At 37.2% G+C, this 12,473-nt stretch overlaps 1 protein-coding gene across 2 annotated transcripts in view; it reads right to left on the bottom strand.

Moving 5' to 3' along the window:
• The window catches only part of LOC108260876 (Kv channel-interacting protein 2), a 249,109-nt gene that overhangs the window by 109,683 nt on the left and 126,953 nt on the right, over positions 1-12,473 (bottom strand). Inside the window, exon 1 of one of the 2 annotated variants that reach the window (XM_017461537.3) lies at positions 3,895-5,879. The exons of the other annotated variant lie outside the window; for it this stretch is intronic. Coding sequence (XP_017317026.1) covers positions 3,895-3,982 — 88 coding nt within the window. The 5' untranslated portion in view covers positions 3,983-5,879. Of the gene's footprint in view, positions 1-3,894; positions 5,880-12,473 lie in introns of those variants that run through there. 2 annotated transcript variants of the gene reach the window in all.

The raw sequence follows: 12,473 nt of genomic DNA, 5'->3' as shown, positions 1-12,473 counted from the left end.
CTTATAAGAGACATTGGGCTGACACTGCTAGTCCAAATACCAGTGGTGAAGCTGAAGGCCGAAATGTCCTGCAACAGGTTCCTGATGTGCTTTTTCACCAAGTCATGCAGCTTTGGTAATGCGGTATCTGTAATGGGATGGGAATCTCATACTTCGGCTCAAGTACACCAAGAAGACGATGAAATTATATATTATCTACAACTGACAACGGTTAGTCATCAAGAGCAATGAACTGGGTAAGAGCTTCTGTTATTTTCACTGCCCATGGGTTGTCTCTGGACATTTTTTCTCGCACCTCCAGCGTTTGCTGCAAAGTTGGTTGTTGCTGTTTCCCGCTGCTAGCATTAGCAAACTCTTTGCACTCGGCGTTATGTTTGCTCTTTAGATGTTTAATCGAATTGCTTGTGTTAAATGAGCTATTTTTACCCCTCCTCTTGACAGTTTAGCAGAGCATAGTTTGCACTCTGCTCTACTTTTATCATCATCACTTATCTTAAAATATCTCCAAATTGCTGGCATTGCTCCTCTTCTGACTGCCTGCTCAACTGACGAGAGGTTAGTCTATGTCACGCTGTCATGAAGTGGTATCAGTGCGGTTCTATCGGGGTAGTTTTACAAGTACGAGTACGAATACATGAGCACAGTATCGGGCCGACACCTGAGTACTGGTATTGGTGCATCTCTAGTTGTTACCTATTAAAAATAAAAAATGTTGCAATCTGACAGATCCTTTGATTGGGTTACCAACCTAGATGTTGGGAACTCGTGGGGCAGCATGCTCAGTGCCCCATTTAGCTCCACAGAGTTATTACTGTTGTCAAAAATGGGACCTAATAGAGATCCATTGGGGAAGGAATTATGCTGGAGTAGCAGCGGGCAGGACAGTTACAGAAAGGGTTGGCAAGGTTTTCCGGGTTAGTTTAAAAAAATTGGGTTAGTTTAAAAATCGTCCATGGCCACCGAAACCTTGTTTTATAGCAAATAATCAGAATAAAATCTTAATAACAAACAAAGGCAGAGTGAAAGTGTTTAAAACAATGTGCTTCTATTTATCAAAGAAATATATAATTGTTGATATGATGAAGTTCTCTCTAAGGAGACTTTTGTTGATTTATGGAAGGAGTCTCCAGTGTCAGCACGTTGTAACAGTCAGTACGTCTTCCAAACAGAGGACTTTGCACTTTCTGCACTTTTTTAAATAGATTTTTTGACTTCTTAACTTCCAGAGGAAGAATAGATGTGACATGTATGAACATTAAATGTATGGTGTGTCGATCATTATTTTTTTTTTAAATGTAGTGGTATAAGAGGAAGAAAACATGCTCGTATTGGAAAATAACCAACCGTCATTCAGTTTTGTTCCTTACTTGAATCATGATTATAGAAAACATTAGCAAATGACTGAAAACAATATTAGCTAATGCAGTTTCTAATTTCCATTTAAATAAAACTACAATTATTTAAAAAAAATAATAATAAATTCATGTTGACAAATGCATAAGTCCATGCTTGTTAGTGAACACTTGAAATGTAAAGCATTATATGTTGTATATTCTACACGATGTAACTTCAGTCAAATCCTTCGACTTTGGAAAAGCTCCTGACAGCTAATGCTTCATCTCAAAGTGCACACTCCTTCTAAAAGCTTACCCTCCTTCTCTTGCACAGTGGGTTATATTGTGAGGAGCAATTCTCTGTCACCAAACATGCAAAAGTACCCGGCTCCGCCAGCCTGTCTGACAGTTTTCTATAATAATCACAGAGGAGTCAACATCTCAATACTTCACTGACACAGTGACACCAGTCACACGCTACATTTACCTGATGCTCACTTCATTCATATTAAAACGTTTTTCAGGAGTTGACTGAACTGAATCCAGATAATTTTGCCTTTTAAATTACCAGGACCGGACAGACTTCCATTCCTCACTGTCATAACTACATTCCTTTCCAATTAGTTTCATTGTACTCATTAAATAATATGCTTGAAGATGAATAATTGAATAATAAACAATAACACCTTGGGGAAATCATTAGCATTAGAACACATCTGTGATCAAATCTTAAAGCTGCAGAAACTATATTCCCTGTATATTCATTATTCCCTGTATGCTTATTATTCCCTGCATTCTTATAATTCCTTGTATACTTATTATTCCCTGCATTCTTATTAATCCCTGTATGCTTATTATTCCCCATTTGCTTATTACCTGTATACTTATTCTTCCCTGCTTACTTATTATTCCCTGTATGCTTAATATTCCTTGCATTCTTATTTACTTCATCTTCAGGAATTATGAGTGTTTAATGATGAAACTGTATTAAACTGAGGCAATATTTATAAATTAATCCAAAGTGTATTAAAATTATGTGTGAATGCTGGTAGCAACATGCTGCTGCTGTATCTGTAATATGATGTCACTCTCTCGCTCATGTACATACATACATACACACACATACACACTGTACTGTATACATATGTACACACACGCGCATATATATATATATATATATATATATATATATATATATATATAGGATAAGCATACAGAAGTGCAGAAAATGGAGATGCAGTACTGTGTGTGTGTGTGTGTGTATGTGTATATATTTATATATATAAATCTATATATATACATATATATATATATATATACATATATATATATATATATATATATATATATATATATATATATATATATATATATATATATACACACACACACACACACACACACACAGTACTGCATCTCCATTTTCTGCACTTCTGTATGCTTATCCTACACAGGGTCACAGAGGAACCTGGAGCCTATCCCAGGGAACTCGGAGCAGAAGGCAGGGGACACCCTGGACAGGGTGCCAAACCATCACAGGGCACAATCACACACACATTCACACACACTATGGACAATTTGGAAATGCCAATCAGCCTACACTGCGTGTCTTTGGACTGGGGGAGGAAACCGCAGAATGAGGCAAACATGCTAACCACTAAGCCCTATAAAATATATATAGATATATATATAAAAGATCAGGACAAAGGTCAGACATGTATTAGTTTAGTCTAGCCCTCCTCGGAACTACAGGAACACGATCCACTCCCTTCAGCTAACACTGCAGAAAGTCATATGTATCCAAGTCATGAGCATGTGCACAACCACTTTCTGTGTTTTTTTCCTTCAACACTCAACACCTGAGCTGAACACACACACACACACAACGCAGTCTGCTCTGGATGAAGCTAGTGTGAAGAATCATGACTGAGCCATGCTAATGAAATCACTCTTTTGTACACAGCGAGTCCTTTTTTCTCTCGGAAGGCCAGGGCAGAGCCAGCGCCAGAGCCGTATCCATGGCAACTGACAAGAGGGTAAACTTACAGTGTATTTACCGATTCTCACTGGGTTAATACTTCGTTTTGCTTATTTTAACATTTGCTTTTCAAGATGCAAGACCCAGTTAGCTTTTTAAAAAAATATTTTTTAGAAACATGTCAGTATTATTTTCCACTTTGTCAGCACTACAGCTTGGATTATTCATCAAGGTCATTTATGCATTGCTGCCTGACACTATGGTCAAGACATGATGTGAGATTATAATGATATGGGATTATAATCCCATTTTGAGCATGGCAGGCATAGAAGTTTCAAGGCACTAATATGCATTGAAGTATTAAAAAAAGAAGAATAAAAAACAGAACTGAACTGACCCTTATACACTTTTTGCAGTGGGAACCACACTCAAGTCACTACACTTCCATGGTTAAAAAAAATAAATATATCAGTTTATGCAAGTTTCTTTCAGGATGATAGAAACTAGGAAGAAAAAAAAAATCTTAAAACACATTACCCAGGGACTTATGGGTAAGAAAAAGAAAAAGTGCTGGCCTCCTACCTTGGGTCAGGGTCCCTGTGAGGAACCTGTAAAAGAAGCGGGCCACTTTGGTCATCTGCCGCTTGCACCTCTTCCTGCAGTGGCTCATTGTGGGTCAGCTGGCTCTCTCACACTCTCGATTCTGGACTGCTCACACTCCTTTCTCCTTCTTTTCCTCCTCCTTTCCCCTTCTCTCGCTCTCTCTCTTGTTCTCTCTTCTTCCTCAGACCTGCCTCCACCTGTGGGATGCGATGTGTCACTCTCACCCAGCCTCCTCCCCTCCTGTTCTAATGGTTCAGCCTCCTTCTCCAGGAGGGAACAGCAATGTACACCCTTACTATGTTACTCCTCACTCCTCCTACTACACGACACGGCTGTGCTTTTCTGCGCGCACGTTTTCTTTCCCTCCTTTTTTCAGTCCACCTGTGTCTGTTGGAACATCCATGGGACGAAAAGAAAGATGAAGAAACTGTCACGTTGACCTCGAGGGAGCTCAGGCAGAAGAGCTGGAGAAAGTGTGTGTGTGTGTGTGTGTGTGCGCGAGAAAGAGGGAGAGAGAGAGAGAGAGAGAGAGAGAGAGAGAGAGAGAGAGAGAGAGAGAGAGAGACACAGAGTCTTCCAAATTTGCCTCACAAACAGACTACAGCCACGAGTTCACCTTAGAAGGACAGGAAAACCAAGCACAAGGTCCTACTTTGAAACCTCCTCCTTTCTTATCTCGGGTTCCTCTGAAGCTGCTTCTTTAAGCCTTTTTTTCTATTCCTCTTGAATAGAAGTTCAAAGGCCAGAAGTGTTAGCATGAAAGCTAAAAACAACTTGCTGATTGTCCACCGAACAGAAACAAGAAGAAAACGATCAGCAGGTGGACAGAGACATGCAGGAGATCCTTCTGTCCTGTTGTCTTTCCTTTCTTCATTTCATCCATCAGTGAAAGAGAGCCAGCACTTCAGCCAATCTCTTGATGTGTACTGAGCTGTGAGGTGGCTCAGACATGCACATTACACACAAACACACACACACGCGCACGCACAGCTTTACTACAGGGAACATGCACACTCCTGGCTTATTTGCTCTGCTACACTCTTGTTTCATTTGTTGTCTTAGAGCATTGATCTCTCTCTCTCTCTCTCTCTCTCTCTCTCTCTCTCTCTCTCTCTCTCTCTCTGACTTAGCGGTGATTATGGTCGTCCAGGCAACCACAGACTCCGTGGATTTTTCCGACCAACAATCACACATACACTTCCTTTTTACTTTCGCGGATCAAAGCAAAACAAACAAACTGCTCCACTGGGTCTCAGTGTGTTTCCATCAAGTGTGTGCGCAAGCGTGATGCTCATATGCAGTGTGTTGCATATGTGTGTGTGCACGTACGTGTGTGTGTGTGTGTGTGTGTGTGTGTGTGTGTGTGCGTGTGTGTGTGTGTGTGTGCGTGCGTGCGTGTGTGCGTGCGTGCGTGTGCGCACGCGCGTGTGTGGGAGATAAAGATTACCAATAAAAAGATGCTAGACAGGTCATCGACACTACACTGTGCAGTCTTTTGATTTAACATGCAGCTCTGTGAATATGTGAGAAAATAAATCACGTTCTTGTACAGCTTTTAAGACCTTTTACGATTTTCTCAAATCATATTGTTGCAACAGTGCTCTCATTTCACATAACAAATAACACATCAGGAAGCCCAATAAAATGAAGTAAGGAAAGAATATGCTCATGTGACCCTATAATCTTAAGTGCTATCTTAATAAGCTTCATTTCCTCTGTTTCCTCATCATCCCCACCAACATCCATTTAGAAGTCCTGATTTGTGCATCAAGGTCAGCAGTCTGACCTCTGCACTCTCTGTCCTCTTCAATCCCATTTAAAATGCACTTGAGAGCACCAAGAGACTGGATCCTTTAGCCATCCCAAGCAGTTCCTGTTGAAATCACACAGGGAAGTGCAGCACCTTTTTATGTGTATACAGCTTGTTGGGTTATATATAGGGCTGCAAATAACGATTATTTTCATAATCGATTAGTTGGCCGATTATTTTTATTTATTTATTTATATATATATATAGATAGATAGATAGATAGATATAGATATATATATATATATATATATATATATATATATATATAGATAGATAGATAGATAGATGTTGTCGATTAGTCGGATGGGGGCGGGACGACGTTTCAGTACCATTTTTCGTTCATTTAAAATAAAATCCACAAACAGTGTTACAAATATAAATTCAGACTAAAACTTTACACAACTGTTTGTCCAAAACAGAAAAGAACCCAATACACACACACACACACACACACACACACACACACACCAGAATATATATTATTAATTTAGGACTGTAGTTTAATTCTGTGCTTTTTGTGCATCCATAAAAAATAATGCATAAATACTCATATATAATATAAACTAAAATAAATAAATAAAATAAAATAAAATAGTTACTCTCCAAAGCGTGTTTTCGGAACAGAGGTAAATTAGTGAGTAAACCCCCCCCCCCCCCCCGTGCAGCATGCAGACCAACTAATCGATAATGAGATTCATTGACAAATCGATTTTTTCGATTAGCTGTTGCAGCTCTTCCAGCCTGTGTATTTTATGCGATATCACAAAATTCACATAAAAATACAGGGATGGAAACATAGCTAATGAAATTCAATGTGTGGTAGAGGTGCACAGGTGAAGTGCAACATATAACAAATATGACTGAAATTCATGTTACCACATGGTATAACTCATCATCAATCAATTAATATAGTAAAGTTTTTGAATGACTAATAAATATAGCATAGCGGGATTTAACGATTTTATATGATACAGTATGGTGGTGTCTCGATATGATCATTTTCCATACAGCAAAAATAAGCATTGCCCGAATATGTGCATTAGAACAGCGGTTCCCAAACTCGGGGTCACTTATTTATAAACGGGGTCTCGAGAGAAATTCAAAATCTCCTCTTTTGTTTTTATCATTTATCTTACATATGAGAAATATCGAAGGACACTGTATGCTAATATTGTTAACTATATTATTTTGAAATTATATCAATTGAATTATATTTTCAAATAAGCCATATTTTTATTAAAAAAAAAAAAAGTGTGCGCGTGATATTTTAGGCTTTTTCACTCAGATTATTATGATGTAATCGATTATTGCATTTTTCCATTGTGTGAGATTGATATTGTTTATTTGCAGTTTATTAGTGTAGTGTGTGTGTGTGTGTGTGTGTGTGTGTGTGTGTGTGTTCCATCAACTGATTCTGTGTAGATTTTAGGACTGGGTAATCGATTCTCTGATTTTAATCAATCTTCAATTTAAGGAAATGATATCGATTTGGGAAATCAGCAAATCGATTCTTAATCTGCGTGCTTTACTTGAGAGGATGTGAATATTATCTGTACTTCACCTCTCGTCCTGAAGATGTCTTTCGAGTTGCTCCAGAAAACAAAACAAAACAAAAAAGGACAGATGATCATGGCGGAAGGTCACGGTAGCCAATTGAAGCCAGCGCCAGCAAAATTAAAGTCTGATGTGTGGACGTATTTCATGTTCAAAGGGAGCGACGGTAGAGATGTGGTCGACAACACCACTGTCGTTTGCAAGTTTCTGCAACAACACAACAAACCACCAGACGACACGCTGACAAGCTATTTGGTTTTTGTGATTCTGAACAGCAATGGCTAGTAATAATAAGAAGATAACAGATGCCACAGTAATGCTGATTTGGCTTTATGGGCCTGTTTTGAACATGATTTGAATTTTGAAATTATTTCTTAAACATGTTTCAAGTTGTTAATGAATTTCACTGTTGCACATTTATAATGTTTTTTTTTTTTTTTTTTTTTTACAGTAATGTGCAGTTTCTGCTTACTTTGTGTGCATCGAATGCACATATTCATGATTTCTTGTTACAATGTTTGTTACTAAAAGTAAAAGTCAAAAAGTAATGAAACATAACTGTGTGGGTCCTACTGTTAATGTAAACGTCTATTCCAGTAATATATCCAAGTAGAAGGGTTTGAGTTACCAGCATTTATATTAAAATATAGTTTCCATGTCTGCAAAACTAAGATTTTAAATGAAATATTGATAATCGATATTGAATCAAAACCATATGAATAAGAATCGAATTGAATCGCCAGATTGGTCACAATACCCAGCGCTAGTAGATTTGTGAATGTCGATGTATTTGTAAATACTGTATATCTGTATATGTGCTCATATTGTAAAATTCCAAAAGTAACTTTTACTGAATGAAATATACAAGTACATAACCCTAACCATAGGTGTAGGCTTTAGAATGATCCCACATTCACGTTCACAATGTCAGGCACAATTCCCGGAGAGACGGAAAGTAGTACTGTCATTTTTTAATACCGTCCAAAGCAAACCTTTTGCATCATGACAGCACTATAGAATTTTTTGTGAAGCTTGTTTAGGTCTTGCTGCACATCCATATTTGGCTGTGTTCTCTTTGGTATAAATTATAACTCTTAATTGTAAGGCAGTGCATGTTTTTCAACCCCAAACTAAAATAGTCTAATATTAATATATAATATGATGCTGAAATGCCACCATCAAGCAGCTGGCAGCTCAGCTCTGAAGGCAGGAAGACAAACAAACACACACACACACACACACACACACACACACACCAGCATCTGACATCAAAGTGGCCACCTGACAGAAGCCAATGCAGAAACAGTACAGTCAGGAAAGGAAAACGAATTAAAAAGATGCATAAGGGTCTGGATCTGTCACGCTGCTGGAGAGCACTGTTCTAACAGTGTGCCACATTTCCTGGAAACACACAGCAGGAATGTGGGTATGAGTGCTACACTGGCTTTGCAAACCACCACAATTAAGCAGCAATGCCAGAATCCGATGGTGCTTCTATATGAGCAGGTCCAGCCTAGAAATCAGTGAACACAGAAAAGCAGATAGATGAAAAGAAATGGCATGCTTATAGATGGATGTAATCATGTCCTGGAGGGGATCAATCCACCGAGGTAGAGAAAAAAACATTTTCAGCATTTATTTATTTTTATTTTAGAAACGTGTGGTTCCCAGAACATTCAAGTTCTGTCTTTTTCTCTGGATTCTCTGCAACCCACAATGTTTTACTCAAAGCTTACTTATTATTTTTAACAGTCTGAATCAGGATTAGGACAAATGATAAAATCATCAGAATGCTACAGTTAGCTGCCTAGACCTATGATTTGGTTGTTCGCTAATCTGGTTACCCAGGCTAAAAAGTGATATCTGATGTAACATAATAATGTATGGTGAACTAGTTGGCTATTTAAATGCGTTGAAATCCAGACTAAAGGAAAATAACAAGGATATGATCATGTAGCGCACTGCAATTGCACCCATGTGATGATCTGGTGTTCTGTCCTCACACTGCACGTAAAATATGTGGGATAGAATCTCCATTTTTTCACTATATGTTTGCCTGTGTGCAGGAAGCTGGAGAGATATGGGACATGCTCTAAAAGCTGTTAGAAATCACCGGAAGCATATTCACTGAATCGTCATGATCTTCTGCATATCAAAAAAGTACCACATGAAGAAGGAAGATTTTCTGAAAGTAATTAAAATAGAATGAATTATTTCATCAGAATAGAAGAGTTTAGAATATGGAGAATGGAGTTGCTTAGAATAGAATTATCAGACAGAAGAGAATAAAATAGAACAAACTAGAAGAGTGTCATAACAATACAGTGTGGACAAGAACTCACAGCAATCACGGACACTCTCCCATTCGCATTCTCCAGGCTACTGATTACACTCACATGGACTCACTCTCACCCACAGTATTTAAGCACCCTCACAGCACCTTCACCTCACGAAGTTTACACTCCGTGTTCCTTTTGTTCCAGTCGTTACCAAGCCTTTATTTAGTGACTGCTATTCTGTTTCTTGATCTTGTTTCTGGTTTTCTCGACTTGCATGGTCTATGTTGTTTGTTGATCTCCTGACTATTGCCTGCAACTTGACTCTGTTTCTGAATTACTTCTCGGTTTTGATTGCCACGTTTAATAAATCCCTGTATACCTGCATGCCTGGCATCAGAAAATAATAGAAAAAATAAAAACGTTTTATCACAATAGAACAGAATATATTAGAAAAAGACAGAATATAATAGAATACGTTAGAATCGAATAGAATGGAGTAGATTAGAATGGGACAGAATAGAATAGAATAGAATGGAGTAGTATAGAATAGAATAGTATTATCAGAACAGAGTAGAATAGAATAGATTCGATCACAATAGAGTAGAATATATTAGAACAGAACATAAGGAGTGGAATAGAAGAGAAGTGAAGAAAAGAAAATAGAATATAATAGTGCTTTACCAGAATAGAAAATAATAGATGATAACTTATTTATATAGAAAGGTCTTTGGCCATGGCACCACAAACAAACTATTTATGTATTTAGACAATATATTTCTATCATGTTTTATAAAGAACAAAGACAAAATCAGCAGAAACAGAGACAAAGACAGTTACAGACGGGATGATTCAGTTTTATTACTGTACTTGTAAATATAGACAATAAGGACAAAGATGGTGATCAGTGATTAGCCTTCGGTAAACAATGGTGATCAGTGATTAGTCTTTGGTAAACAATGGTGATCAGTGATTAGTCTTTGGTAAACAATGGTGATCAGTGATTGGTCGTTGGTAAACAATGGTGATCGGTGATTAGCCTTTGGTAACAATGGTGATCAGTGATTGGTCGTTGGTAAACAATGGTGATCAGTGATTGGTCGTTGGTAAACAATGGTGATCAGTCATTGGTCATTGGTAAACAATGGTGATCAGTGATTAATCTTTATTAAACAATGGTGATCAGTGACTGGTCGTTGGTATACAATGGTGATCAGTGATTGGTCGTTGGTATACAATGGTGATCAGTGATTGGTCGTTGGTAAACAATGGTGATCAGTGATTGCTCATTGGGAAATCGCCTAATCTACTGACAAATCAAAAAGTTGTCAACAAAGATTCATGCACACTAACCAAAAGTGTAAGAACTTTGTAATCATAGTGAGATACACAAGCAACAGTAATCTATCATAATGACCTCTATACTAGCAAAAACCTCAGATTTAAAAAAACAAACAAAAAAAATCCCTGATGTATCCCTCAAAACATATTAATCAAAGTATATGTTAAAAACTTTCACCATGTTGGTAAAATATTACTTTGGAACTGATCAAATAAGGAGCTCATCTGTTATATACAGTCATATACTGTACATTTCAATACAAATATCCAAATGTGTACTGTATGCCGTGCTCTCTCTCTCCCTTTCTTTCTTTCTGTCTATCTCTCTCTCTCTCCAGTCTTTCTGTCTCGGTGTGTATTCACCTCTGTCTTCTCTAGCTTTACCTCCTACTGATACTCTGTTCAAATCTCTCAGCTCTACCAGAATCCACAGTATTTCATCAGTAGCATCAAGGAGCAGAAGCAGCAGAGGGAACGAGATTTCTGAACAGCAGACTTCATATTCACTGCACATCTGTGAGGTACATGTGCACAAAGATGCTAAAAAGAGCCCATTGAAAATCTCCCACTCATGCGCTTCGAGCCACCAGCTGCTGCACATCCCAGCTTCAGAATTAGCTCTCGTTTTCTATAGACGCAGCATGTAGAGTGGCAATGTTCCAGCTTAGAGGATTCTGACATTATGGAACTGGGGTATATTTTTTTTTTATCATGAATTACTGTTTATATAGTGAATATGGTGAATGTGTGTGCAGTTGATAGTTATTTTTCTTACATAATTGATCAAAAATATATGTAAAGGATGCTTATTATTCAGACATTATTATTGAAGAATATAAGGTCTTATTAAAAAAAATTGTTAAAAAAAGTGAAAAATCTGACCTTAAAATGGAAATATACCTGAAAAGTATTAATTAAACTGGCTCAAGCTACATGGAGAAAACTGATGGCCTTGGTGCTTCCTTTGTAAAGATATAACAAAGAAAGAGCTCTAATAAAGCACCAGTAAGCATTTGACAAATCCAAATTAATTAATTAATTAATTATATATATATATATATATATATATATATATATATATATATATATATATATATATATATATATATATATATATATATATATATTTGCAAACTTCAGTGCTTTTAAAAGTGAATTTCTGACTTTCAACCACTGTGAACATCTTGAAGTATATGCATAGTATAATCCAGACAGGGCTTTGAGGGTGATAGCAAGCTAAAAGCCTTTGAAGTTGAGATTTTCTCCCAAAATGCCAGAATAAACATTTGAATATAAAAAAACAAAATAAGAAAACAAGAAATAGATTTCACAGGTGAAGCTCGGAAAATGTGCAATCTTTTTTTTTGAGGGATTTTATATAGGAATTAAATTGAAACTAGACCCTGAAACACATTAAATACGTTTATGCTCAGACTTACGCTCATGTCGTTTATTAGAAGAAAATATGTCAACAATAGCTGTTTCCATCCAAGTATTGTTTTAAAAAAAAATGCTGGATGGAAACACCAGATGCGAATAAAAAGGTATGCACTCAACTGAGGCGGATCTTTTATTTT

This window comes from Ictalurus punctatus, chromosome 29, assembly GCF_001660625.3.
Source record: "Ictalurus punctatus breed USDA103 chromosome 29, Coco_2.0, whole genome shotgun sequence".
Classification (NCBI taxonomy): Eukaryota; Metazoa; Chordata; class Actinopteri; order Siluriformes; family Ictaluridae; genus Ictalurus; species Ictalurus punctatus.
This window is presented reverse-complemented; position numbering and strand designations above follow the sequence as displayed.